At 39.0% G+C, this 23,261-nt stretch overlaps 4 protein-coding genes across 5 annotated transcripts; all 4 read right to left on the reverse strand.

Moving 5' to 3' along the window:
* Nucleotides 1-613: 613 nt before the first annotated feature.
* Nucleotides 614-4,133, reverse strand: LOC108632868 (GATA zinc finger domain-containing protein 10). Of its 2 annotated transcripts, none has more exons than XM_018037704.2 (5): nucleotides 3,966-4,133; nucleotides 3,612-3,898; nucleotides 2,713-2,968; nucleotides 1,894-2,225; nucleotides 614-1,509 (listed from the first exon to the last, which is right to left on the reverse strand). In XM_018037704.2, exons 1-5 carry the CDS (start codon nucleotides 4,115-4,117, stop codon nucleotides 1,214-1,216), a joined length of 1,323 nt encoding a protein of 440 aa, XP_017893193.2. In that variant the 5' UTR covers nucleotides 4,118-4,133; the 3' UTR covers nucleotides 614-1,213. The 2 variants fall into 2 exon arrangements, with proteins under 2 accessions (XP_017893193.2, XP_026666602.1); XM_026810801.1 differs by having other exon boundaries at nucleotides 2,713-2,983.
* A 437-nt stretch (nucleotides 4,134-4,570) lies between these two features.
* LOC108632866 (uncharacterized) lies at nucleotides 4,571-7,258 on the reverse strand. Its single transcript, XM_018037701.2, has 2 exons — nucleotides 5,929-7,258; nucleotides 4,571-4,919 (listed from the first exon to the last, which is right to left on the reverse strand). Exons 1-2 carry the CDS (start codon nucleotides 6,848-6,850, stop codon nucleotides 4,588-4,590), a joined length of 1,254 nt encoding a protein of 417 aa, XP_017893190.1. The 5' UTR covers nucleotides 6,851-7,258; the 3' UTR covers nucleotides 4,571-4,587.
* A 9,901-nt stretch (nucleotides 7,259-17,159) lies between these two features.
* Nucleotides 17,160-19,190, reverse strand: LOC108632841 (trypsin-7). The gene is made up of 4 exons (XM_018037669.1): nucleotides 18,900-19,190; nucleotides 18,669-18,840; nucleotides 17,249-17,403; nucleotides 17,160-17,177 (listed from the first exon to the last, which is right to left on the reverse strand). The coding sequence occupies exons 1-4, from the start codon at nucleotides 19,188-19,190 to the stop codon at nucleotides 17,160-17,162; spliced, it is 636 nt and encodes a 211-aa protein (XP_017893158.1).
* A 1,262-nt stretch (nucleotides 19,191-20,452) lies between these two features.
* Nucleotides 20,453-22,832, reverse strand: LOC108632842 (uncharacterized). The gene is made up of 5 exons (XM_026810855.1): nucleotides 22,796-22,832; nucleotides 22,262-22,719; nucleotides 21,253-21,968; nucleotides 20,857-21,188; nucleotides 20,453-20,764 (listed from the first exon to the last, which is right to left on the reverse strand). Exons 1-5 carry the CDS (start codon nucleotides 22,830-22,832, stop codon nucleotides 20,526-20,528), a joined length of 1,782 nt encoding a protein of 593 aa, XP_026666656.1. The 3' UTR covers nucleotides 20,453-20,525.
* Nucleotides 22,833-23,261: the final 429 nt, after the last annotated feature.

Genomic DNA, 23,261 nt, shown 5'->3' on the forward strand with positions numbered 1-23,261 from the left:
CGCCCCGGCTCGAATAAAGTTCTGGGAAAGCGTAAGACGTGGCCGTAAATTAATTAGTACCAATTGCGCGGCACGGAAAAACCGAATTCGAGCACAGCTTACCGCGGTTTTACTTATTCAATTTGATTCTTAGCAAATATTCGTTGCCTTTGATTGAATCAGGTTTCCCATCTCTTTTTATTTTATTAAAATCTTCAACTCACGACCTTTAATAAAATTTTCGTTCAAACTTTGTTAAATCTGTTTCAATATTAATTTAAAAAAAATAATTTGCCTTTTTGTAATACTTTGAATCTTTTATTTTATTAGAATCTGGAACTCACAATTCCTAATAAAATTTTTTGAAAGTCAAACACCTTCCCACATCTGTTCCGATATTCATTTTTTAATTGATGAAAATGACTTGGGGTTTTATCAGGTTTTAAATTTTTATCTCAATACTTTTATTTTATCATTATCTTGTATTCAGAACTTTTGATAAAGTTTTCTTTAAAATCCAAACGCCGCTTCAAACTTGTTTCAATATTAATTTTCAAAAAGTAATTTCAGTTTTAGGGAATATATTATATTAGGAAGAGCAGGTAAAGTAGATAGGGCACAGTGTATAGATTCGAAGGTTTATTACACAGAATCGTTAGCATTACGGTGTATCGCGTATATACAATCGATTTCGTGCCGAGGGTAACGGTGACTTATCATTCAGGAGATCGTCGAACACCGAAGACGGAAAGCGGGGTATTAGCGACACGTTCAAACTTCTAATCGATTCACCTAATCGCGTTATGTACATACTCGCGTTTCTACTAGCCTCAGACAACACGTGTTTAACATCTACGAGACCCGAGGACAGTTACAAAAATATATATTACACAACCAGTAGGAGGGAAACGATCGAGAAGATTCCTTTATATTATTTTATATTTGCTACGCCCTTGCGGATCAAAGTCTCTCAGAAATTAGTTTACAACGAAAGGGACTCGTTTCTACCATTGTTTTTTTTATCGACACACACATCCTTAAATAGAGATACAGGGACGAAGTCTTTATATGAAAATACTCGTCAGAGTCGCCTGGGAACAGGAAAAGATCTTCGATCATGAAATGTCACGAAAAATGTCTAAAAAAATTATTTTACACTGTACGATCTAATTTTTTCCAAATCCGATCTTTTCGTACACTTCTTCCGGGTGATTTTAGTCTTAAAGAAATTATTTTACTCGACGTATCTAGATTGTATTCGCGCAGTGCCTTGAGAAGTATGCAACGAGCGTTTGGCTCTTTCCGGGTATGGTTCCGCAGATTTCCTTTGGTACCTCGGTGGCGAGGTTCGCGCGTAGTCGCGCGAGATTTTGTCCTGCGCTTGTTCTGGGACTTCGTAGATCGTCGGCGATTTCACCTCTCGGGATCGACGCGGTTTTGCAGCGAACATGGACGTTGGAACGTCGAGAGCGTCTTTCGTGTTGTATCTCAGGTTACACCGGCCGCAGTACATCTCGTCGGGCTCGTCGCCTGAAGCAATTTTAAACCATCCTCGTGAATAGAATTTGCCTCATCGCTGTACAGGGTGAGTCGTAGGAAATAATATTCATTGAATTTTCAAAGAAATAAATAATTTTCACTGATTTTAGTCTCACAAAAATGTATCTTAATTCGACAAATTATAATAAGTAATTTTTATCAATAAGTTCCATGAAGTAAAAAATTTATACAAGACCTTTTCCACTAACACGATTTATTTAGAGTTCTGCTATCTGTTATCAGTATTTGCATGACTATTTTTTACACAATTTTCTTTTACTCCATTCGCTTTCATCGTGTAAAAGGAGGGTCAGGTGTATTTTAATTGACTCACCCTGTATAGACATTTAGCAAATTGTATTAATATTATCTCACCGATTGGCCCTTTGGTTGGAATATTCGCGCGATCATCGAATCTGCATCCCTTCGGTGATTCTACCTTTTTAGCTGATAAACTGCCACAGCGGTTGCACTTTCTCGACCTGTTCAATTCGGTATCCAGCAGTCGATCGACGTCCGGTTTCGTGCGAGCTCGTCGAGGTGTCTCGATCGTAAAATCGTTGTACTGATCGTGATCGTTCCTTGACGACGACCAATTATGGTAATCCGTGTTCTTCCGTCTCGTCGGACTCCTCGCCGACGTTCGGACGAACTCTTCTTCTGATAAGGGCTCAGGTATCTCATGCTCGGCCACGCTATGGTAGTACCTGGATGTTCCAAGAATCACTCAGTCTCCGAGAACGAATTAAACGAAAGGATTTGTACATCTGACCCTCCTTACACATGGTATTTTTTATACATGACTTTAAAGTTACACGGTTTTCATTAACATGATTTATTCATAGTTGCACAATTTTTTTTAAAACGATTTATTCGCAGTTAAAAAATTGGTCAGGTGTACAAGTACTAAGTTTTGGTTTGTCAGGCTCTAGTTTCTATTCGTCTACGTTATGTTCACGAACATGTTAACAACGCAATATTATCATTCCTACTGACGATTCGTATTACATCTCTTGGCAAGTGACTAGGGCTGCGTTGGTAAAACTGTTGATTTAAGCAACAGTGGGAATTATATAGTAAATGAATTTTTTACACTATTTTCCTTTACTCGGTTTCAACTTTTTTTTTAATAAAAGGAGGGTCAGATGTACTTTCAAATTGGGTGAAAGGGAAAGCAGAGGAAAATTAGTTTACCTGGCGGATGACGGATGAGTTTGCATAATCATGTGTTGCTGGCAACGAAGTTTCTGCTCCATGGGTCTCCATCGCTGCTGTTGCTGTTGCTGCTGCTGTTGCTGTTGCTGCTGCTGCTTTAACAACGCTTCATTCTTACTTCTCGGAGGTCTGTGAGTCTGAGGAGAAGGATCGGACTCGTCATCTATTTCGTCATCCGCTTCCTGCTCTTCGTAATCTTTATCCAAAAATTCGACTAGCTCCTCACGATCCTCCTCTGTATAAATTACACCTTTTATGATTATAGACACATTAAGGATTTATTACAGAGTGACTGAAATAATTAAGCATTTTTTACGAATCTTCTCTGAAGAGTACTGGATGAAACTTTCTCGCTGGAAAATCTACTCTAGGAGAATAGAAAATAATTTTTTATGGTATGAAAACGTATTCATTTCACCTAGAAGGATCCAATTAGCTGCACCAAGATAAATTCTTCATTCGTAGGATCTATTCATAAAAATATAGAATTAACCCTTTGCACTCCGCTGTCCCCTCTGAGGGGACATGATAGTTTATTAGCGATTCCGGGGAATCAACTTATTCCAGTGTAACTTTTTGAGAAATACATGGATTCGTAAGTGTACGTTTTTGCGACAAAGTGGCGCCGAATAGCTGGTAACGTCCGGGACGGTTCGGAGAGCAAAGGGTTAAATAAATAAATATGTACTTTTAAAAAGAATTTGTTTCCTACAGCAGACCTTTTAGCGAAAAAATAGTTTGTACTATTACATGCAGTACATTGAGAGAAAATTCGTCAAAAATGTTTATCTTTTTCAATCGTCACACTATAATAGCCTCTTAAAGGAAACAATCAGTGCTGCCAAAAATGCGCCAACTGAATGTATTATATTTTCAACCTGTAATTTCTTCTTCAACATCCTCCTCCCCGTTATCCTCCGTGAAATTCTCCAATTCCTCGTACTTTATCTTCTCGATATTCCCAAGCTCGTCGTCGAAGTGGGCTTTCCTGGTCGTCGGGGAGTTCGAGTATTTATCCCTGGGGGCCTTCGAATGGCAATGCATGTGCGACACGTCGGGATCGTGAGGCGACGTGTACTTCGAGTACATCGGATTCGAATAAGTATTTCTCTGCGGCTTGTAAGTAGTCGACGCGGAATAGTAGCTCATCACCGATTCCGGATTCCTTAAGAACAATCCCCGTAGGAGAGAAAACTCTCGACATCTTTCATCAACGGGCGACGAGTACTTACTTGCTGCTCCTAGCAACTGGAAACGATTGACTCCTCTTCTGCGGATGTTTCCAACACGTATCGGGCGTATCTCTTGCTTCGAGATACGATTGGGGCACGTATTTCAGTTTGTAATTCTCTATTTGTTTCATCGTCGGTGTTTCGCCGTTCATTTGTCAGCGAGAAAGTAGTCGTTGAACTTCCCTTTCACTTTTGCACTTGATCGACGAGTGTATCTAGTATCTCATCATCACGCGAGTGTCTAAACGGCACCGATAAGAGAACGAGAAACTAACCGGTGATTCGTCTATTCAAAGATCTGCAATCTTTATCGAGTAACGCACTGAGTCTTGGTTAGAAAATTTCTTATCAAAGCATCACCAGTCTCGTCTCTTCTTCAAAGTCCTGATAAATCTACAACTTGTACTCTTCTATTCCTCATGTTCCATCCAAACGAGTCGTTCAAACGAAACTCACAAAAATGAAAAATATAGAGTTAAGAAAGCGGGAGACGCACGTAAGAATCGTTCCTGGTCGATCAAGCTCTCCCTGGACGCGAGTCTAACATGTTTCAGAGTCGGAGAACGAAAGAAACGAGGAAACGAAGCGGCGCGTTTCAGTCAAGGTGCACCCAGAATTCTTTTCACCATTTGTCGGCCTCGTTGCTGTCTTCGTGCTCCAGCGAGGAGTTCAGCGACCGCTGGAACTCGTGCACCCTCTGGCTCTGCTGCTCGTGGTGGTGTTTCCGCCACTTGATCCGCCGATTTTGGAACCAGACCTTCACCTGGGCCTCGGTCAGCCTGAGTGCGTGCGCCAGGTAAAGCCTCTCAGGTCCGACCATGTACTGTTGCCGCGCGAACTCTCCCTCCAGCCGCTCCAATTGCTCCGCGGTGAATATCGTACGCACTCTCTTCAGCTTACCGCCGCCGCCGGAACACGAACTCGAGCCACCGTTCTTCGTTCCACTTTCCTGACCTGCGATCGAGGATTCGGCTCGCATGTAGGATTACTTGTATTCGGTGAATCAAGAAATATTATACGAGATTAACACAGAGATAAAGGATATAATAAATTCTTGTCGACTCGATCTTGCGGGCAATTTTTATACAGAGAAATTTTAAGGGATGATTCCATCGTCCAAAATAATGCAAAAATCCAATGCAAGAAAGATTGCGTCCGAAGTTCTATTTTTTAGTTATAAGCGATTAAAGATTTCTCACAAAAACAATGTACGAATGACTCAAAGGATTTTGAACAGATTTTGCACATATACATAGAACATGTGACACATTCTCTTCTCTCTCTCTCTATTTCTAATGCTTTCCATGGATCACGACTAGTTGGATTAGTTAGTTTCTATACTACCATTGGCATTGATATAATAAATAAGCTTTCCAAAGAAATGTTAAAGATTGAAATAAAATATGAATAATTGAAGATTTGAATACTTGACATTTATCGTGATGTTTGCAGAGGTTACAATAACGTCAGAAGAAAAACCATATTATATTCCTCGTACCTTAAAATTTGGATAACGTTTAACGTAGAGGATCCAAAAGGCCTCGAGGTCGTATTGAACAGAATTTAGAATATTTGTTAGTTCTCACCAAGAAGCCGACAAGAATTTTGTAAATCGTGAGCGCGACGGTACAAGGATTTTCTAGCTAAACTATCATCGCACTGTTTGCATTTGTTTTCAAAGGAATTGAAGTTAAATGAAAGAGAGTAACTGCAATGATTGTTGCTGTCGTCGCTATCGTGTGTCGTGGTCGTGACAGTGAGACAGTCATGATTAGACTGCGGATTTTATTCATTTTTCAAACTGTGCATATAAGCAAACTTACACACACACTAACAAAACTACAGATTTCATGCATCTTAAAGAAATGATTATCTAAAGCTTCTCTGAACTGGTACCATGAATATTATAATTCGCATAAAAATTCGCTGTCTGCAAATAAATAATCAGTGAAATTAGAAATACCCTGATGCTTTCTGTACTGTTGCTGTTGACTCCGTTTCTCCCTGGGATTATTCCTCAACCCAAGAATCGCGTCAATAGTAAAAGATTTCGCCTGCTGTTGCTGTTGCTGCTGAGAGTGCTGCATCTGCGTGATCGAATGGGGATGCGACAATTGGGTCGACAAATTCTGTGCCGACAGTTCGGTGCCCAGTAGATGCGATCGTCTCATCCTCTCCAACGCGATCGCCTCCAATTCCTGATTCCTCGGCTGCATTTGCATACCCTTCAAGTCGCCGTGCTCCAATATCGGTGGAGTTTCAAGCAAACCGGAACCACCACGCAATCTTTCCAACGCGAAGTTACCGATATGAGTGTCTCGCATTCTATCCAACGACAGATTGAACTCCTTCATCCGATCGAGGTTGTAGTTCTTCAGCAAGCTAAAGTCTTTGATATCTTTCTCGGACACGGCGAAATTCAGATCCTTGCTGTACCTGTCTAGGGACAGTGCCGCGTGAACGTTCTTCTGCCTGGCCTCGCGGAGGTTGAACAACAAATCCTTAGCCGTCGGATTCTTGGTCCTGCACAAATTACCAGTCTCTAAAGCCTCGTCGTTCTCACTGGATCTGTCCATCGGATAGGCCATATCGTTAAGACCACTGATGTAACCGAACTCCTTTCCTTTATTCAACGTCATTGGTACGTTCCTATTATTTTCAAACTCGTCAAAACGAACGGATGCTCGTCTCGGCTCCAGAGTCAGGTGGAAATCCTTAGGCTCGATCGTAGCGTCTTCTTTGATCTTCTCCACAGACAAATTCAATTCTTTGATACGTTCGTAGTCTTGAAACGCTCGTAACTGACTCTCGGAGTGACTGCTCTCGCTTCTGCAATCGGACAGATCCTCGACGGTTAATTTTCCCGACGGGTCGTTCGGCTCCATAATCGTCCACAGTGTTCTTCGGAAAACTCGTTCTCCAGGATCGCGATTGTACCGATTTCAATGTTTATGTCAAATATCTTCGCACAACTGAAGCAAATCTCATGAGAAGTCACTCCACGATTCATCCATATTTCCGAGCCTGTCGCTAAGTTCGAACACCACTTTGACACAAACGATTCGTATGCGGGGAGCTACGCGAATGGTACCGCGGGGAGGAATCGTGCTGCGTGCCCGATACCGCAAAGGCGACACGCGGACAGAAGAGGGGCCAAAAACACGGGAAACCGAACTGGAGCAATGACGAGAGGCTCGCAGGATGGCCGATTCCGCGCTGGCGCCGCGCAGCGTCCCAGGATAATGATGTCAGGCACGAGGATCACCGCTATCAGAGAGGATTGGCCAGCGGAACTAAGGATATCCCGGCTAATGATCCCGTACGTGACGAGGGGGGTATTCACCCCCGCGCGAATCGGCCGACCCTCCCCTCCCCGTAAACCGCCCCCCCCAATCCCCTCAAACGGCTGCTCGCCACTCCACTCGGCAATCAGTCCGACGTTGTGTTTCACCTCTGCAACCCCCAAATGGACCGCAGAACACCCCCTCACGGCGGTCAATATTTTTTCGTTCGACTCGGGGTAGTTGACGATGCGGCTGCTCCACGGGTTCTCATTCGCCGAGTGTTACCATCACCACGTTCCCACGGCCACGCCCAACACGCAGCATCGTGGGGGTTGTTTGCGGGGGAGTCTGTTACTTTTTTCCAACCCTCCGCCTGAAACCGACGAGGAAGCCGGCTCGAGCCAGCTCTCAAGACCCTTTCTTCCTCCGGTTCCTAGGCCTGTCCCCGTCCCCGTTCCCATTAATAAGCTTTCCCTCGGCATAGGTACAGCGGCGCGTTGTCTCTTCCTTCCTTCCTTCCTTCCTTCCTTCCTTCCTTCCTTCCTTCCTTCCTTCCTTCCTCCCTGCCTTCCTTGGTGCCCGTCGCACGGACGCGGGACAGGGGTTTTTGAAGGGGTGGAAGAAGACTCGACCGGGGATGGAGAAAGTGTCTCGTGTCTTCTCGACTCGATTGTCTGCGTTCGTCGACGATGTCATCCGCGTCTAAGATGTTCCCGGTAATTAGGTAGCCGCGTTCTAATGATGATGAGGTCGTTTAATTTTGTCCCGGTGATCTTTCTTGCCCTCCGCTACGGGATTGAGATAGTCGACCCCGTCGCTGATGAATTCACTGGGTCGAGGATGATTCCGTCTCTGGTTTTCAGAAAACTACGTAATCAGATTCGTTTGATTTTTTTCAAATAAAGTGAATTCCTTCTGGGGAGAATTTTATGAGATTGAATTTATCATTAGTGTTATTGTTATTATTATTACTTTATTAACGAGAATTCTTTAGAATATCCAAAGGACAGCAAAAAGAAATGTGACGAACTTACGATACTAACAATAGATGATACAAATACGAACTTAAAAATAAAGCCAATAATAAAAAATAAACTGAAAAAGAGGAAATAAATAATAAAGATAAAAATTATTTGATTTAACTCGAACTAAAAATAAACTGATAAACATAAGGAATGGGGCGAAAAGAAATGAATGGACAAATTTTAATTGAAGTGAAAAAGATGAAAAGTAACCGTAATTAGGGGCATTCTGGTTGGATGTTAAGAAAAACAAATACTTGTGAAAATGTTACTTCTTAGAAATTCTAAACGTCGTGAACTGTCATTGTGTATTGATTTCCTTAAAGCTGGCGCAAATACGGTTCGCCTAATTGCCCCTTTCTAACCTGAAACTTCATCCGCAATCCCCTCATTAAACGTTGACGGGTATGCCGGAATTTCACTGCCTCGGAAACCTCTGAGAAGCTTATGCTCAAGGGCAAGAGCTTAATTACGATCATGCTTTATGTCATCTTCACGTTTCTTCCCCTTAACCCTGCTTTATTACCCCTTTTTACATCACATAATACATTATAACGTTATTAATTTCCTTATTATTTCTTATTCTAAGAATTTATTTTTTGTGGAATATATTGTTGTATAATTTTTTAATAAGCAAGCAGCGTTTGGTAAACAGTAAGTGTCCGCTATTCAGATCAGCTACGTGAAAGGCCACGCGGTGCTATTATGAAGTTAAAATTGAGCTATAAATCCTAAATTTACTTCGACCGTTCGACCACGTCTAGCATACTTTAGAAACCGAACAATACATCTATACGTGTAATTGCATCGTATATTTCCGCCTGACAAGTATTCAAAATCTGCTCTACTGGAAGTATAGACTATAAGTAAAACAGAATTTGCAACGTCAGGGATGAATTATAACATTTTTATTACTGAACTGTTTCAACAATTTCTGCAAAATTGTTTCACCAAATCATCGAATCGTGTATGCTCATAGATATTTACGATGGTTTAATTTCAATTACAGTCTGTGATAACTTTTTCATTTAGGAACGTCCACAGAATTTCTATTTCAATTTTTTGCCTGCTTAAAATACATTCAGATAATTATTAGCTTTTCGAAGAAGAAGCTACTGGTCCGAGCATCGAAATAGAATCAGCGACGAATGTTTAAACGTGGTAGAGGCGGCCGAGGATGTGGAGAGGGTTGGAAAGAATTTCTATTGAAGCACCGATATCTACTACCCACCCCAGTTCACGAGCCTGGGCCAAATGACTTGCGACTCACCCTTATTACGGCCGAAAATTTATCACGGAAATTTCGGCGAGTATTTTACCCGGATAATTGCTACGCTTTATAAGAGCCGCCCTTACGAGCCAATATAGAAGACGTAGACGACGGAGTTTCGTTCGAAATTTCCCTTCGTCTTTAATTAGACGTCGTGTCGTCGCCTTAACCCCTCCGTGTTAAAAATGAACACGGATGGACGAACGATTTCATTTTGGCCACGGAACTGCTTCGAATTTCTTCCTTGTCGAATTGCTGCTTCGAATTTTATTTTTTTATTCGCACCGAATAATCTGAATTTCTCTGAGAAGTTAGGTGAATTAGTTTACTGAATTATGTGGGAAGATAATTTGGGGAAAATTGAAATTCCTAGACATTCGAAGGGAAAAAGTGTTCGTAACATTTTTATCTGGACTTGCAATGAACGTTTCAACGTTTGAACAATGTATTTTGATGATTTATATGAGATTAGTATGTCTTGACAAATTTATCGAAATTCGTTAAACTTGTCTCGAGCTATAATCAAGTAATGTGATGAAAATCGCATTTTTTAGATTTGCCTAAAATCTATTTACACGTTTCGATGTCCGTCGACATACATATGTGTTTTAATAAATTCTTTTGCATTAGTGATATAAATCTTCAAATATGTTGTTTCAATTTTTATTACGTCCTCAGAAAAAAAGTTGTAAAACCGACCTCCACTTCTTTCCTTAAAACTACCACAGCCAGAACAGCCTCAACATAAGAATATTTACCTGTTACCTCATCTAAGAGGCTGCCGATCATATCATAGAGAACACCTAATAGATTGCCTGTGCACGACATCGTCGGGGCTCAAATTGACTCGGCCTGGTTAACCTGGATCAATACCTCTTCACAATCAGTTACGTCCCAGCCTGCTTAAAATACATTCAGATAATTATTAGCTTTTCGAAGAAGAAGCTACTGGTCCGAGCATCGAAATAGAATCAGCGACGAATGTTTAAACGTGGTAGAGGCGGCCGAGGATGTGGAGAGGGTTGGAAAGAATTTCTATTGAAGCACCGATATCTACTACCCACCCCAGTTCACGAGCCTGGGCCAAATGACTTGCGACTCACCCTTATTACGGCCGAAAATTTATCACGGAAATTTCGGCGAGTATTTTACCCGGATAATTGCTACGCTTTATAAGAGCCGCCCTTACGAGCCAATATAGAAGACGTAGACGACGGAGTTTCGTTCGAAATTTCCCTTCGTCTTTAATTAGACGTCGTGTCGTCGCCTTAACCCCTCCGTGTTAAAAATGAACACGGATGGACGAACGATTTCATTTTGGCCACGGAACTGCTTCGAATTTCTTCCTTGTCGAATTGCTGCTTCGAATTTTATTTTTTTATTCGCACCGAATAATCTGAATTTCTCTGAGAAGTTAGGTGAATTAGTTTACTGAATTATGTGGGAAGATAATTTGGGGAAAATTGAAATTCCTAGACATTCGAAGGGAAAAAGTGTTCGTAACATTTTTATCTGGACTTGCAATGAACGTTTCAACGTTTGAACAATGTATTTTGATGATTTATATGAGATTAGTATGTCTTGACAAATTTATCGAAATTCGTTAAACTTGTCTCGAGCTATAATCAAGTAATGTGATGAAAATCGCATTTTTTAGATTTGCCTAAAATCTATTTACACGTTTCGATGTCCGTCGACATACATATGTGTTTTAATAAATTCTTTTGCATTAGTGATATAAATCTTCAAATATGTTGTTTCAATTTTTATTACGTCCTCAGAAAAAAAGTTGTAAAACCGACCTCCACTTCTTTCCTTAAAACTACCACAGCCAGAACAGCCTCAACATAAGAATATTTACCTGTTACCTCATCTAAGAGGCTGCCGATCATATCATAGAGAACACCTAATAGATTGCCTGTGCACGACATCGTCGGGGCTCAAATTGACTCGGCCTGGTTAACCTGGATCAATACCTCTTCACAATCAGTTACGTCCCCATATCAGGCCAGGGTCCTCGATCATCGACGGGATCATTAACGTAGCAAAACGAGCCCCGTAATTTGGCCCCGGAAATCGGGCTGGTGACGCCGCCAAAAATCCGCAAATGTGCGCATCGCATCTCGAGCCTCCGCACCCCCGGCTACTTCCAATGTAGATGTCACGGGTAAAACGCATACAAAACTGACGCGGGCGGAAGGGGGAGAGGGACCGGTCCACGTTTCCCGGCGCACATTCTGTTGCCTTACCAACCCCTCGCGATATTAAATCGAGGACAATTAGCGGTGGGGGTTGCGAACCCCGAGGGTGGCGAGCCGAGGACGACAGTTCCGACCCGGTATGGTGGGGCTGTCTTGGATATGATTGGCTGTCAGAAGGGTTCATCCCAGGAACGGCCACACCCGCGGCAGGGTGTCTCAATCCACCCCCGCAGCGATTCCCGTGGAGCGGATGGCTGACGGACGCACGGTCTGCGTCTCCCGAGATCCGGCCGCGGTGGATTGATTGAGACGTTCGTCGCGGACCGAGATGAAAATCTTCTTGATGGACTCTGCGCCCATAAGGCCCGGAGGTAAGTTCAGTTTCGAGCTCCTTATTGATTCACTTCGTATCCTTGCGGATTACAAAGGGAAATGCTGATTTCGAAAAATATTTTCAAAATTGTTGATTGCCTCGTACATGATATTAAGTTAAGCTTCGAGGTTCAAATTGATTTCACTTATTCTTGTGAATTATAAGTGAAATACAACTTTTAAAAAATATTTTCAAGCTTGTAAAAATTGTTGAATGCCTCAAACATGTTGACGTTGAAACGTTAATTTATATATGAAGAATGTATTTTTATTAATCGATTAAATGTTTACATTAAGATGATAGTTTTTTATATTAATGTATTCTTGTCTGTGTCCATTCACGTTGTTAATTTGATATTTTATTATAAAAAGTTACATGATGGTGTAGAATGTTTAGTTAACTCAGATTGGAAACGATGATGTAAAATTAGGTAGAACTATGCGCTGTAAGTGTGTTCTCAAAATGAATTTCGCGTTTAATCAACGTTTCATAGAGCCAGGAAATTAGAGAATGTTACTGGAACATAGCCAGGGATTAAATTAGCTGATTAGTTTATGAACCTAACGATTCTGTACGCTGCGCTGTTTATAACAACGACTGATTCGAAAATATATTTGGAAAACTGATTTAAAGTTGTATGTATGAAAAAATATTATAGAAAAAATAGCCAGTGATAATATGAAAAATAGCCATTTATACATGACCCAAAATTAGGTCTTTTACTATAATAACTTTCCTCATAATCCTGCAAAATTTTAGAAATTTTGCACAGTGTTTCATTAATATTATATTTAATAACTGTTAAAATTTAAAGTATCATTGTTTATATTTAAGAGCTTAAACAATTTAACATTTACGACATAGTTTTCAGTATTAAAAATACATGGAACAGTTTTCAAATCGACCTGTTCAGGTTTAGAAGGAGGAAGTAGATTCCCCTTTAACAATGGCTCAATAATAGGATAAAATACGCGAATAAGAGAGGATTCCTCGTCTAATGGCGGACGCGTAATAAAAATCCTCCTCTAAAGACAAAGAGAAAATGCAGGGAAAGAAAGAACGCCGGGCGAGCAGAAAAATGGGAATTCTTCGTCCGGAAGATCAAAAGAGTGGATGATAACATCGCGTACCCAGTGTACGAATAATACTGTTTAATCCCATTGCGAATAGATTTCGAGTGCACTACTACTCTTAAACGACTTCTAAAGGACTATCGGCTGCCCGAATTTTAAGTTACGTCCTTAATCTCCTACGGTTTACACACCGATGCCACTGGATCTTTTCACTTTATCGAGTTCCCAACGATCACCGACTAAGCAGACATGCTAATGGTTTCAAAATGATAGTTACGGAGTGTTTGCAGAAAACTGAATCATCCTGTTACGTCCGATCGGTTCTATTACGTTTACGTTACAACACATTTTCCCTCGGTTGACAAATGTGCCACGGAGCTGCAGCTGGACATTATTTCCATCGGACAATAGGCGTACGTTTGAACACTTTTGTTTCTTTACGGCAGTCTACTGTTGTTCTTCGCACGATGTGGCCACCACGGAAGCGTATCTTCGAAAGGGAAACGCGTGGTTGCAAGATACGCTGCTGGAGCAAGCGGAAGCGCACCTACCCATCGCAGGTCGTGTACGACGCGTACGGAGATGCCTGGGTCAAGGCGATCCCGAATGTCCTTTGCGTGGGAGTCACACCCATGTAAGTATCGTATTTACTGCAATTAAAACTCTCGAAGTATTCGTTACTAAAAAAGAATTGTTTTTCTTTCTAAAAATTTCGGATTGATTTTATTACACGAAAAAATGGAATAAAAGTGATTCGGCCCTCTGTTGGATTTATTTTATTACTCTGCGCAACGATATTTGTTTTTCGATCTTTTTTATTAATTAAATTTTCATCTGCAATAATTTAAATATTTCATATTAGGTTCCCTTTGCGATTTACGACTTTGTCAAAATTCCGCAGTGTTTCAATCGTTTAACAATCGTCGATTGAATTTTTTTATTCTGATAAAAAACAGTCAGTGATAATTGATGGGACTCGGATTGTTCCTCTGATCTTTTCACTTGTCTGTTACATTGAAAACATTTATCAGGCATCAAGAATCGACGAGAGCAATTTTCCTTAAGTTATCGCAATTATGTGTAACTTTAGTGATACCATAACTATTATTGCATCAGATTATATGGCAATAATGTTAGTACAGGTGCGCGATGACAAAAGAGAGAGAATACCGGATTTATCTTATTTCAGCGAATCACTCTTATCATTTTTATTGGCGTCCGAGAAAAAAGTATAACAAAGCTAATATTAAAATTTTTTCGCGGTGAATGTGAATTATATAATTTTTAGTGGAAGGTTGAATTCCTTGAAGTGTATATGCGTGACTCAAAGAGAAGGGAAATACATATAATAACTAGACTGCGGATTTTCATGTAAAATAAAACATTCATAGTATCAGTTCGAAAAATGCATTTAAAAGAAAGTCATTTCTTTTATCATGTAAACATTGTAATAAGCACTCATCTTTTAATATTGTGTATACCTTTTAACGTGGCAAACATTCTTTATATCCACTCCAGATACAATTTTTCTATAAATGCATAAAATTCGCAGTCTAATAATGACAATATATTATAACGTTGTTATTAAATACAACTATAGCAATTTTAAAGAAGACTGTCTAAATACTAGTAGTTCAAACTTCGATCATTAATTTTAATATAATCTTTTTAATCCTCTTAATTTAATTAATTCAAAATCTGACTGGAAAATGTATTAAACTTTTAATAAATTATGGTTTGTAATATCATAAATCAAAATCTGAGGGTATTGCTTTTCCTTACAACAAGATGAAATTCCCAGAAACGATTTTTTTCCCTTTAGAAGGAAAAAATATAAAAAGGAAGACCGAAACAGAAATAAAATTCTTAATGTTTATACATTTATTACTTGTTCAATAACTGAAGAAGTTGTTCACGCATATGTGAGAGTTGAAAAAAATTGTGGGTGCCCCTACTCCCTACTCTGAGTAATACAAGGGCGTAAGACCACCGGCGCAGTGTTTTCACTTGGAGTACACTTAGTGTGTTGTGGTGGGTGCTCAGTTCCACAGTTTCGCGCGCGTTATTCACACGAAGCAAAAACTTACTAACTTAGACATTGAATGTGGAATCGAACAGAAAGTATCTTTTTGTAATATCGATGCATACATTAAGTGAAGATGTTGATTTGGAAATTAATGAACTAAGAACAGACAAAATAAATATTAATAATGTCAATAATAAAGAGTATATTTCGTATTATTTTAAAGTACATACAATGAACTGAACAAAATTTTCTTCTCATTGGAACTGCAAATATAAAAATCGTACTGTTAACGGAAGAAATTGGTTTCTACTAATGTACCAAAAAAACGAAACAATTGGATATTGAAGACGTGATTTTTTTTTATAAAATGATGGCTGATCTCGTGAAGCTGAGACGCCGTCGTAGGAGAGTGTCAAGAAAACCTTCATTTAAATCAGTGGATAACAAGAGAGTAGCATCAGAAATTGTGAGAACAAACGATGCCACACAGTACAGAAGAAAATATATAATAAACAAAGAACTGTCAATTGTAACTGACAGCAAACCTGATTCTGACTTAGAAAGAACTATCGTTCGAACTAAGTTAAGTGGAAAGAAGCTTAAGAAGGACGTTAATAAATCCAGGAGCAACTTTGTCATAGTAAACTTCGAAGAGAAACATGTAACACCAACCTTGAAGAATTTGAATCGCGATTCAGAAAGCGTGAAGACAAACATCGTAGCTGAAAATGGGAATTACAAACTGAAGTGCAATGTCTGGTATTTAAAAATCCGACGAGTTTTGAGGACTACGCGAAACAAGATTTACCCTTCCGAAATGACTGGGTGAGTGAGTAAGAGAATAAATATTGATAAGAGAATCGATAACGAAATTAATTCGTAATTACATTTAAAACTGGCTAAAAGTGTAGTAAGCAAATGATAAAAAATAGTCCTTAGTTGTAAAGAACACAAGATTTAATTCCTCTCCAATTCTATTAATCCAGTTTTCTTTTATTTAAACAAGAAATCGGAAATGACTAATAGTCTGCGAATATTTATGCATTCATAGGAGTTACAAAAAATATAAAGAAACACAGTATGCAACAATACGTAAATAAAAAGTATCCAAAGTAAAATACAATTAATAATTATAATCAATAATATTTATAAGCATTTCGTTTTCTTAATTTCATTTATAAAGACAGAAAGCATACACGTCCGCGGTCTAATTATGACCCTACGCTCATGGAATCGTATGAATGAATCATGGTAACTCGGATCGATAGGGTGTTTATTGTTGTCCTTGTTACACTCTCATTAATTCATGCATGGAGCGTTGCACCTTTTCGACGCAGTCACCCGTGATTGGCGTAAATAATTCAATTAACAAAACCATTTTCTATTTACATTCCGCAATTGGACAAAACGTTCAGACATTCTAATATCGTCTAACGAGCTACTATTGGCCGGCAATAGTGAACAGATAAACGCGTCGACGGATGTAACTTATGATAACGCACTTCTCACGGTTTTAAGAGACCATGCACGTGGCAAGAGAGTTTAAAGACCCTCGGAACGACGCGCTGGAAAAGCCCGGTATCCGTTGTTTATGCAGGGAAACAACCTGTGCGTAGGTGACTCATCCCAGTAAATGACAGCGTGCCGTAACGCTTGCGTGCGCACGCCGCCCACAGTGATAGTTGAAATTGTACATTGGGAATATTTAATTTCACCTACCTTCGTCGGACAGACAAGAATTTCCGATTCACTCGAAAGAAAAAGGTAGTGATTAAAAATTCCTGAGGAGATTTAGTGAAACGACTGAACACTTGTAATTTAGAATATGTTGCCTGCCTAATATGCCTGCTGTTTAGGATCCACTACCTGCTCCGAGGGTTCTTTCACTTTTCTCTATACACTGTCCTAAAGACTAGGGCACTGGTTACGTTGCCGAACGTACGTCCTACGACCTACGGAAACCCTACTGATGATTACGTTATGTCGAAGTTATATTAGTGTAGATAGACCTTTATTCTTCCACCCAGAGTTTACCGTAGCCTGCCTGGTCCTGGTTATCCTGTTGTCCTTGACGTCCTTTGCCTCTTTCGGGTCCTTCGCTCTCCCTGCCATACCGGCCACCGCCGCCAGGCACCTCCTTTCGTTGCTTCTCTCCGTCTTGCCGCCGCTACGCACGCTCGTAATTATTCCTAATAATATTGTTTGCTTTACATATTACTCCAGAATATATAAGAAAGCTCTTGTCCAAACTTCGTTTTAAGGATGTATTGGCTATACAGTCAATCCCAAAAGTTGATGTACGTTAGAAAAACGCATTTCCTATAATTAAAAAGAAATCAGACGTCGGAAGAATAATGCTAATAATAAATAGCTACGTGCTAAAAAGTATAGAAGGAATTTTGTTAAGGTGCAAACAAATGGTAATATACTATAATAGTAAGAATTAACGTTAATTATATTAAAACTAATCATTGAAGGATACTCGGTCTTGTTTGGAAATCAGAAATAATTTCGACCGCAATTCATCGAGCGATGCTGCACACAAAGGATTACCATCCTCCCGTGCATGCCGATAATACGAAACGTCGGGTACAATAGTTTCTAATTACGTATTACTCGAGGGTCCTATACGAACTTCATTCAGCCCTAAGTACCACGTACATGCATGGTACGTGCGCCGAGTGGACGCGTGTATTTAGGATAGGATCTTGCGCAGAACGTGCGTAATGGACTTCCTGCGTGCATCGAACCTGAACGGGCCAGACACTGACACGGCTTTTCCCCTTTCCTGGAAATGACTGTACGGAATCGACTCGCGCATGAAACGCGACTTTTTAATTGAATATCCGTCACGTTCAATTATAAACATTGCTGGTCTTTATTTACGGCTTTATTTTTAATCAATCGCACTAGTTTTTAACATAACATCACTGCATATCCTATTTCAAACTACTTAAAAGTCAATGAATTACAAGCCTGTGATTTCTTTAATCGAATTTCGATAAAAAGCAACTTTTTCGAATATTGCTGCACCTCTATTCGAACAATTGGAACAAATATAAATACCCTAAAGAGTACTAATACTGTCTACTAGTGGTCCTCCCGAATCGCCTTTGCAAGCATTTGTTCCATGACATTTGTAGCAGAGATTGGGTTCTTCAAACATCTTATGAACTATCTTCACTTTGTAAAGATCTGATATTAATTTTGTTGAAAATGGAAAATACATAATTGACCAAAGTTCACTCTTCGTGTAAAATAAATTGAAATTTGTTTAATACTAGTAAACCGAAATTACTTGTATACGAAACTAATATTTCGAACGGGATCCCAAGATCAACGAATTACAATTTTGTGATACTTTTAATCCAACGTCGATAGAAAGCAACTTTTTCGTATATTCCTGGCGCTGTAGCACATCCACAGCCAAAAGCAACGATACCATGAAGAGTACCATTGCTGTCTACTAATGGTCCACCCGAATCGCCGTAGCAAGCATCCTTCCCAAGATCTCCGTAGCAGAGATGATGTTCCTTCGAAATTAAGTCGAAATAGTCTGCTATATACCTGCAATCCTCGTATGGCACATATGAAACGTCTGTCCCCATTAAATTGTTACGAAATCCCTGCGAATAAGCACGACGAGTTTTAATTATATGAAAATTTCTGAATCTCAAGTACTTACCGTTTCTGTTTGACCCCAGCCATAAACGTACAGCTTGTCAGGTGGGTCGCTGATTTCTTCAGGCAATTTAGCCGGTTGAATCGTCTTCGAAAATCGAAAAGGTGGATTTACTTCGAACAAGGCTATGTCATAGTAGTGTAACTGAACATTCGGGTTCGGATAGTAGATGGAATTATTATAGTAGTATATTCTTTTTATGCGACGAGTTGATCCTCCTTTTCCTAATCGATCTGTGCCAGCCCTCACGTAGTGTTTCACTTTCCTCCCGAAATCGCTAAATATTTTTACCATTGATTACTGTGAATATTTTGCATAGAAATTAAGAATTTGTTTATTGAATTTTAAATATAAAAATTAAGAAAAGAACATAAGAGATAATAAGTATATAAAAGTAGATGAGGTGTCAACAGTGGACTGCATATTATAATGCTTAAAGGGTTAAAGGAAGATTCTTACTAAATCTCGTTTTTTAAATTGATAAACGAGTTTTATGTTGCATAAAAATCTGCAATTTACATAACTTACAGACAATGAAGAGCAGTGATACCAAATCTTGTGGAAAGGATCGTACCACCACACATAGACCCCAATGTGTCATAGAACTGAATCTACAATAATTTACATAATTATGTTCAAAATATCATACAACTGTATGTCAAAGCAACTTAAATCTTATTTTACCACGAATGGTGCATCTTTTATTTTAACTGCGTGGCCTCCATAAATTTTCGGCACCGCTTTGCAAAAGACGGCTGCTACATTTATTGTAATGATAATATCTGCACGGACGATATTTTATTATTTCATAAATTCAGAAATTGTAAATCTACGAATGTGAAAACTCACGTATTAAGGTGGATGTCGCGACCATTTCTGCGAGCGACTGGAGCGAGTGTCTTTAATAAATCTGCGTGAAAAACAGAACGCTTTGCATCTTCGGAAATAGTATATATCGCGCGGTGATGCATTTTGTAAAAGAGAAAAAACTGGAAAATTATTGTTGCCATTATCTGTAAGAACGTCTACTAGATAAGTCAAAAAACTTAAAGATACGTTACTTCATTGATTTATGATGCCATCCTAACGCAGCTTCAAGAGTTATGCGGTGTTTTACACGATACGAGTTTTACTAAAAACTGTACGCTGATAACAACATTTTTTATTCAGGAAGTTGATATATTGCTTTAGAGTACTAATAAAATTTTAATAAATAATGAATAAAAATATTGTAGTATTAAATTTTTATTGAATTGTTATTAGAAATCTTAAAAAAGGACATGAGCGAAATATAATTTATTAATATGTCTTATTAAATAGAAACAACGAACAGAATTTATTTTTAAAAAATAAATCATCTCCTTTATATGTATATTACCTAATAATTATTATTGCTACATTATGACAAATGATAAATAAGGACAAGGAGAGCAATTAAAAAGCCATTAATGTAAGTCAAGAACAATTTTTATTTCAATCCGCTTCAGTACAGTATAATTAAACTACGTTCAACACTATTACTTATTTTCAAGGATTTCTACATTCTTTGTCGCAATTAAATAATCTTCATTCTCTTTGATTTTATCAGATTATTTTACAATACTAGTCTGCAACAAATTCGATAAACTATTATTGTTCAAAGGGGTTAACCCATTCATCAGAGGCTTGAGTAGTTTCTTCGTACGCAGTGTAGTCAGAACAGAACAACGAGGAAACGAAACTGATGGTTTGCATGACCATCGATACCAATAGAAGATCGTCAGCGAGAAAAGCCAGCATGTTTTTCTCTTCTATGCCTCGACGTTTGCTCAAACTATTCATTGATTTCATCAAGACATTCATAGAATCGTCCACATCTCTGGCCATTTCTGTGTAAAGAAGAAAATTAATTATAATTTTTCAATTTCATAACGGAATTAAATAAAATAAGAAATGAAACAACGAGGATGATTTTAATGACCTGATTTAGAACGAGCGTACATTTGTACACTGTTGGGATTTGAATCATCGTCATCATTCGAATCCCCTGACGCGGGATCTGATGGAATTCCAGGAGTCACAGGGGAACTCTCGCCACTGGCGTGGAGATCCAATAGTTTGGTCATCCAGCCCATCAGAGATGTTAAAACGTTCACGTGGCCCTGCCAAGCCTCGTTGAAAGTGTCCTTCATGCCCATCGCGAAGAACTTTTCGAAATCAACCGCGGAACGATGCAGTCTCTTCATCGTACCAAACGATCTACGAAGTATCCCTTTCTTGTACGTTTCCAAGGCTTTCAAGTCTTCCTTGTACCTGATTATTAAAACATTTTTAGGGAAATGGAATAAACACCGTTGATGGAAATTATTTTATCAACCTCTTCATCGCCTTTTTATTCTTCTTAGCTAGTTTCAATGACTTTTTCACTTTCTTCTGGCCACTCTCGTAGATACTGGCGTATTGGCATAATTCATCCACGAACCTGCGTCCCCTTTCGGTTTTCGATAAAGTTTCGCCGAGATCATCGACAGCTCGGTGCAACGGAGATCCTGCCGATATTTTCTTATCCAACAGTTTCTCGAACACGTATCTCGTCTTTCTTTTAATCTTTTTTGGCATCCTCTTAAAACTCTTGCAAGAGACTTCCACTTTCCCGTGCTTATCCTGAATCTTGCAGTCGCTCAACTGTCGGATCGCCTTCGTCCACGGTTTCACTTCGAACTCGTACGTTGCATTGTTCGACTGTTCTCTAAAATCTTTCAGGCAGGTTTCGAGCGTTTGCAGTTCGTTCATGCATTCGTTGAAATTAATTCCTTGTTCCGTCATCGCCGTGAAGCAAAAATAGATTTGCCAGGGTTTGTACTTGCCATTTTTCAGTAAACCACTTTGATCCGGAATTTTACTCATTTTGGGTTTTATGGTTTTGAATCTGGATTTTGGTATGTTTTTTAATAAATTTAAGACCGACTGTCCCAAATTGAACGACGATTTATTCGTCTGTCTGCTCGCCATTTTTAATAGACATTGGGCTAAACTTTCGCTCATATCTGATGCATCCTCCACTACGCCTAAGTATTCGAAACCGAAGTTCTTCTGGAATTATAATGACAAACCAGATGAACCTTCACTGTTTATAATCGTTTTTTCCAAAATTTTGTGATTCAACATAAGAATTCAAGATGTAATACCTTTAATAATACATTTTTTAATTGATAAAATTTTGCACAGTGTAATTTAATGTATTTATACTTTTTGATAAATGAAAGAAAATCCACATTGTTTTATTAATATAACAACGAGCAACTGTTAAAATTCGAATGCTTTATTATCGTTTTCATTTAAGAAAGGATTGACACAACTTTAACCCATTTAATTTAATTACAAACCTTATTTCCCTGCGAAGTCTCGTTTCCATTCCCTACATACAATTCGTACGTGGAGGAAGCTTCGTTGATGACGTTGCTCAAATCCTGCACCAAGTAGGCGCTTTGTAACAAAGTTTCAGAATACCAATCCTCGGACAAGGAATCGTCGTTAGTGTTCTGTTTGTATAATTGCACCGAAGTAGTTAATCCACAGTCACCAGCGAGATCAGCGATCCTTTTCCGCGCGCAAGTACATATCCCTCGTATCGTCGATTGCAAATCATTAGCCGACGTTGATCTCAATATAATTGGTTGATTAACTGGCTCCGCTAGCTCGGAGAAAAAATATCGAATTGTTTTCTCCAACTGCGGCACTTGTTCGGGATTAACCAGCACAAACTCGTTAGGATTCGTTTGCGAGCTTCTGTACGATATCGAAGAATTGTTTGGACCAGAAATTGAAAATGGTACAATTGAACCTACGAGGAGATGTACGAAAGTACACGTATAATTAGTGAATTAAAATATAACCGAATTCTCGCGGTTTTTACTTACTTAAAGAGAAAAGAAACAAAACCGGCTTGAAAAACATGATGAAAATAAATGTGTTTCTGCCCTGACGACGTGCATTTTTTCAGTGTTTTATACTCTACTGTATATCAAAGTTCTTTGTGACATTTTCGATAACTCACTGAAATATTGCTCTTTTTTCGCGCGCAAGTACATATCCTCAGACGCTTTCAACTACATTTCAGATTAGACCATTGCTTCAAATTAGATATAATACCTCGTAAACCGTGTTGCATGGACAGTTTCAATAAATTTTCAATGAAACATTACAAAATAAAAGAGGCAAGTAAACGCATGCTTGAAAATAGGACAGGGAATATTTGAAATAAAAACAATACAACATTTTTCTGTATTTAAATATCTCTGATCTTTATTTCAATCATATGAGGTTTAGAACAGGACTGCAGTTTTTTTTAATCGTATTAACAGTTAACGATTAAATTTTAATCGT

Source organism: Ceratina calcarata, unplaced genomic scaffold (assembly GCF_001652005.2).
Source record: "Ceratina calcarata isolate Rehan_Ccalc_2016 unplaced genomic scaffold, ASM165200v1 scaffold178.2, whole genome shotgun sequence".
Classification (NCBI taxonomy): domain Eukaryota; kingdom Metazoa; phylum Arthropoda; class Insecta; order Hymenoptera; family Apidae; genus Ceratina; species Ceratina calcarata.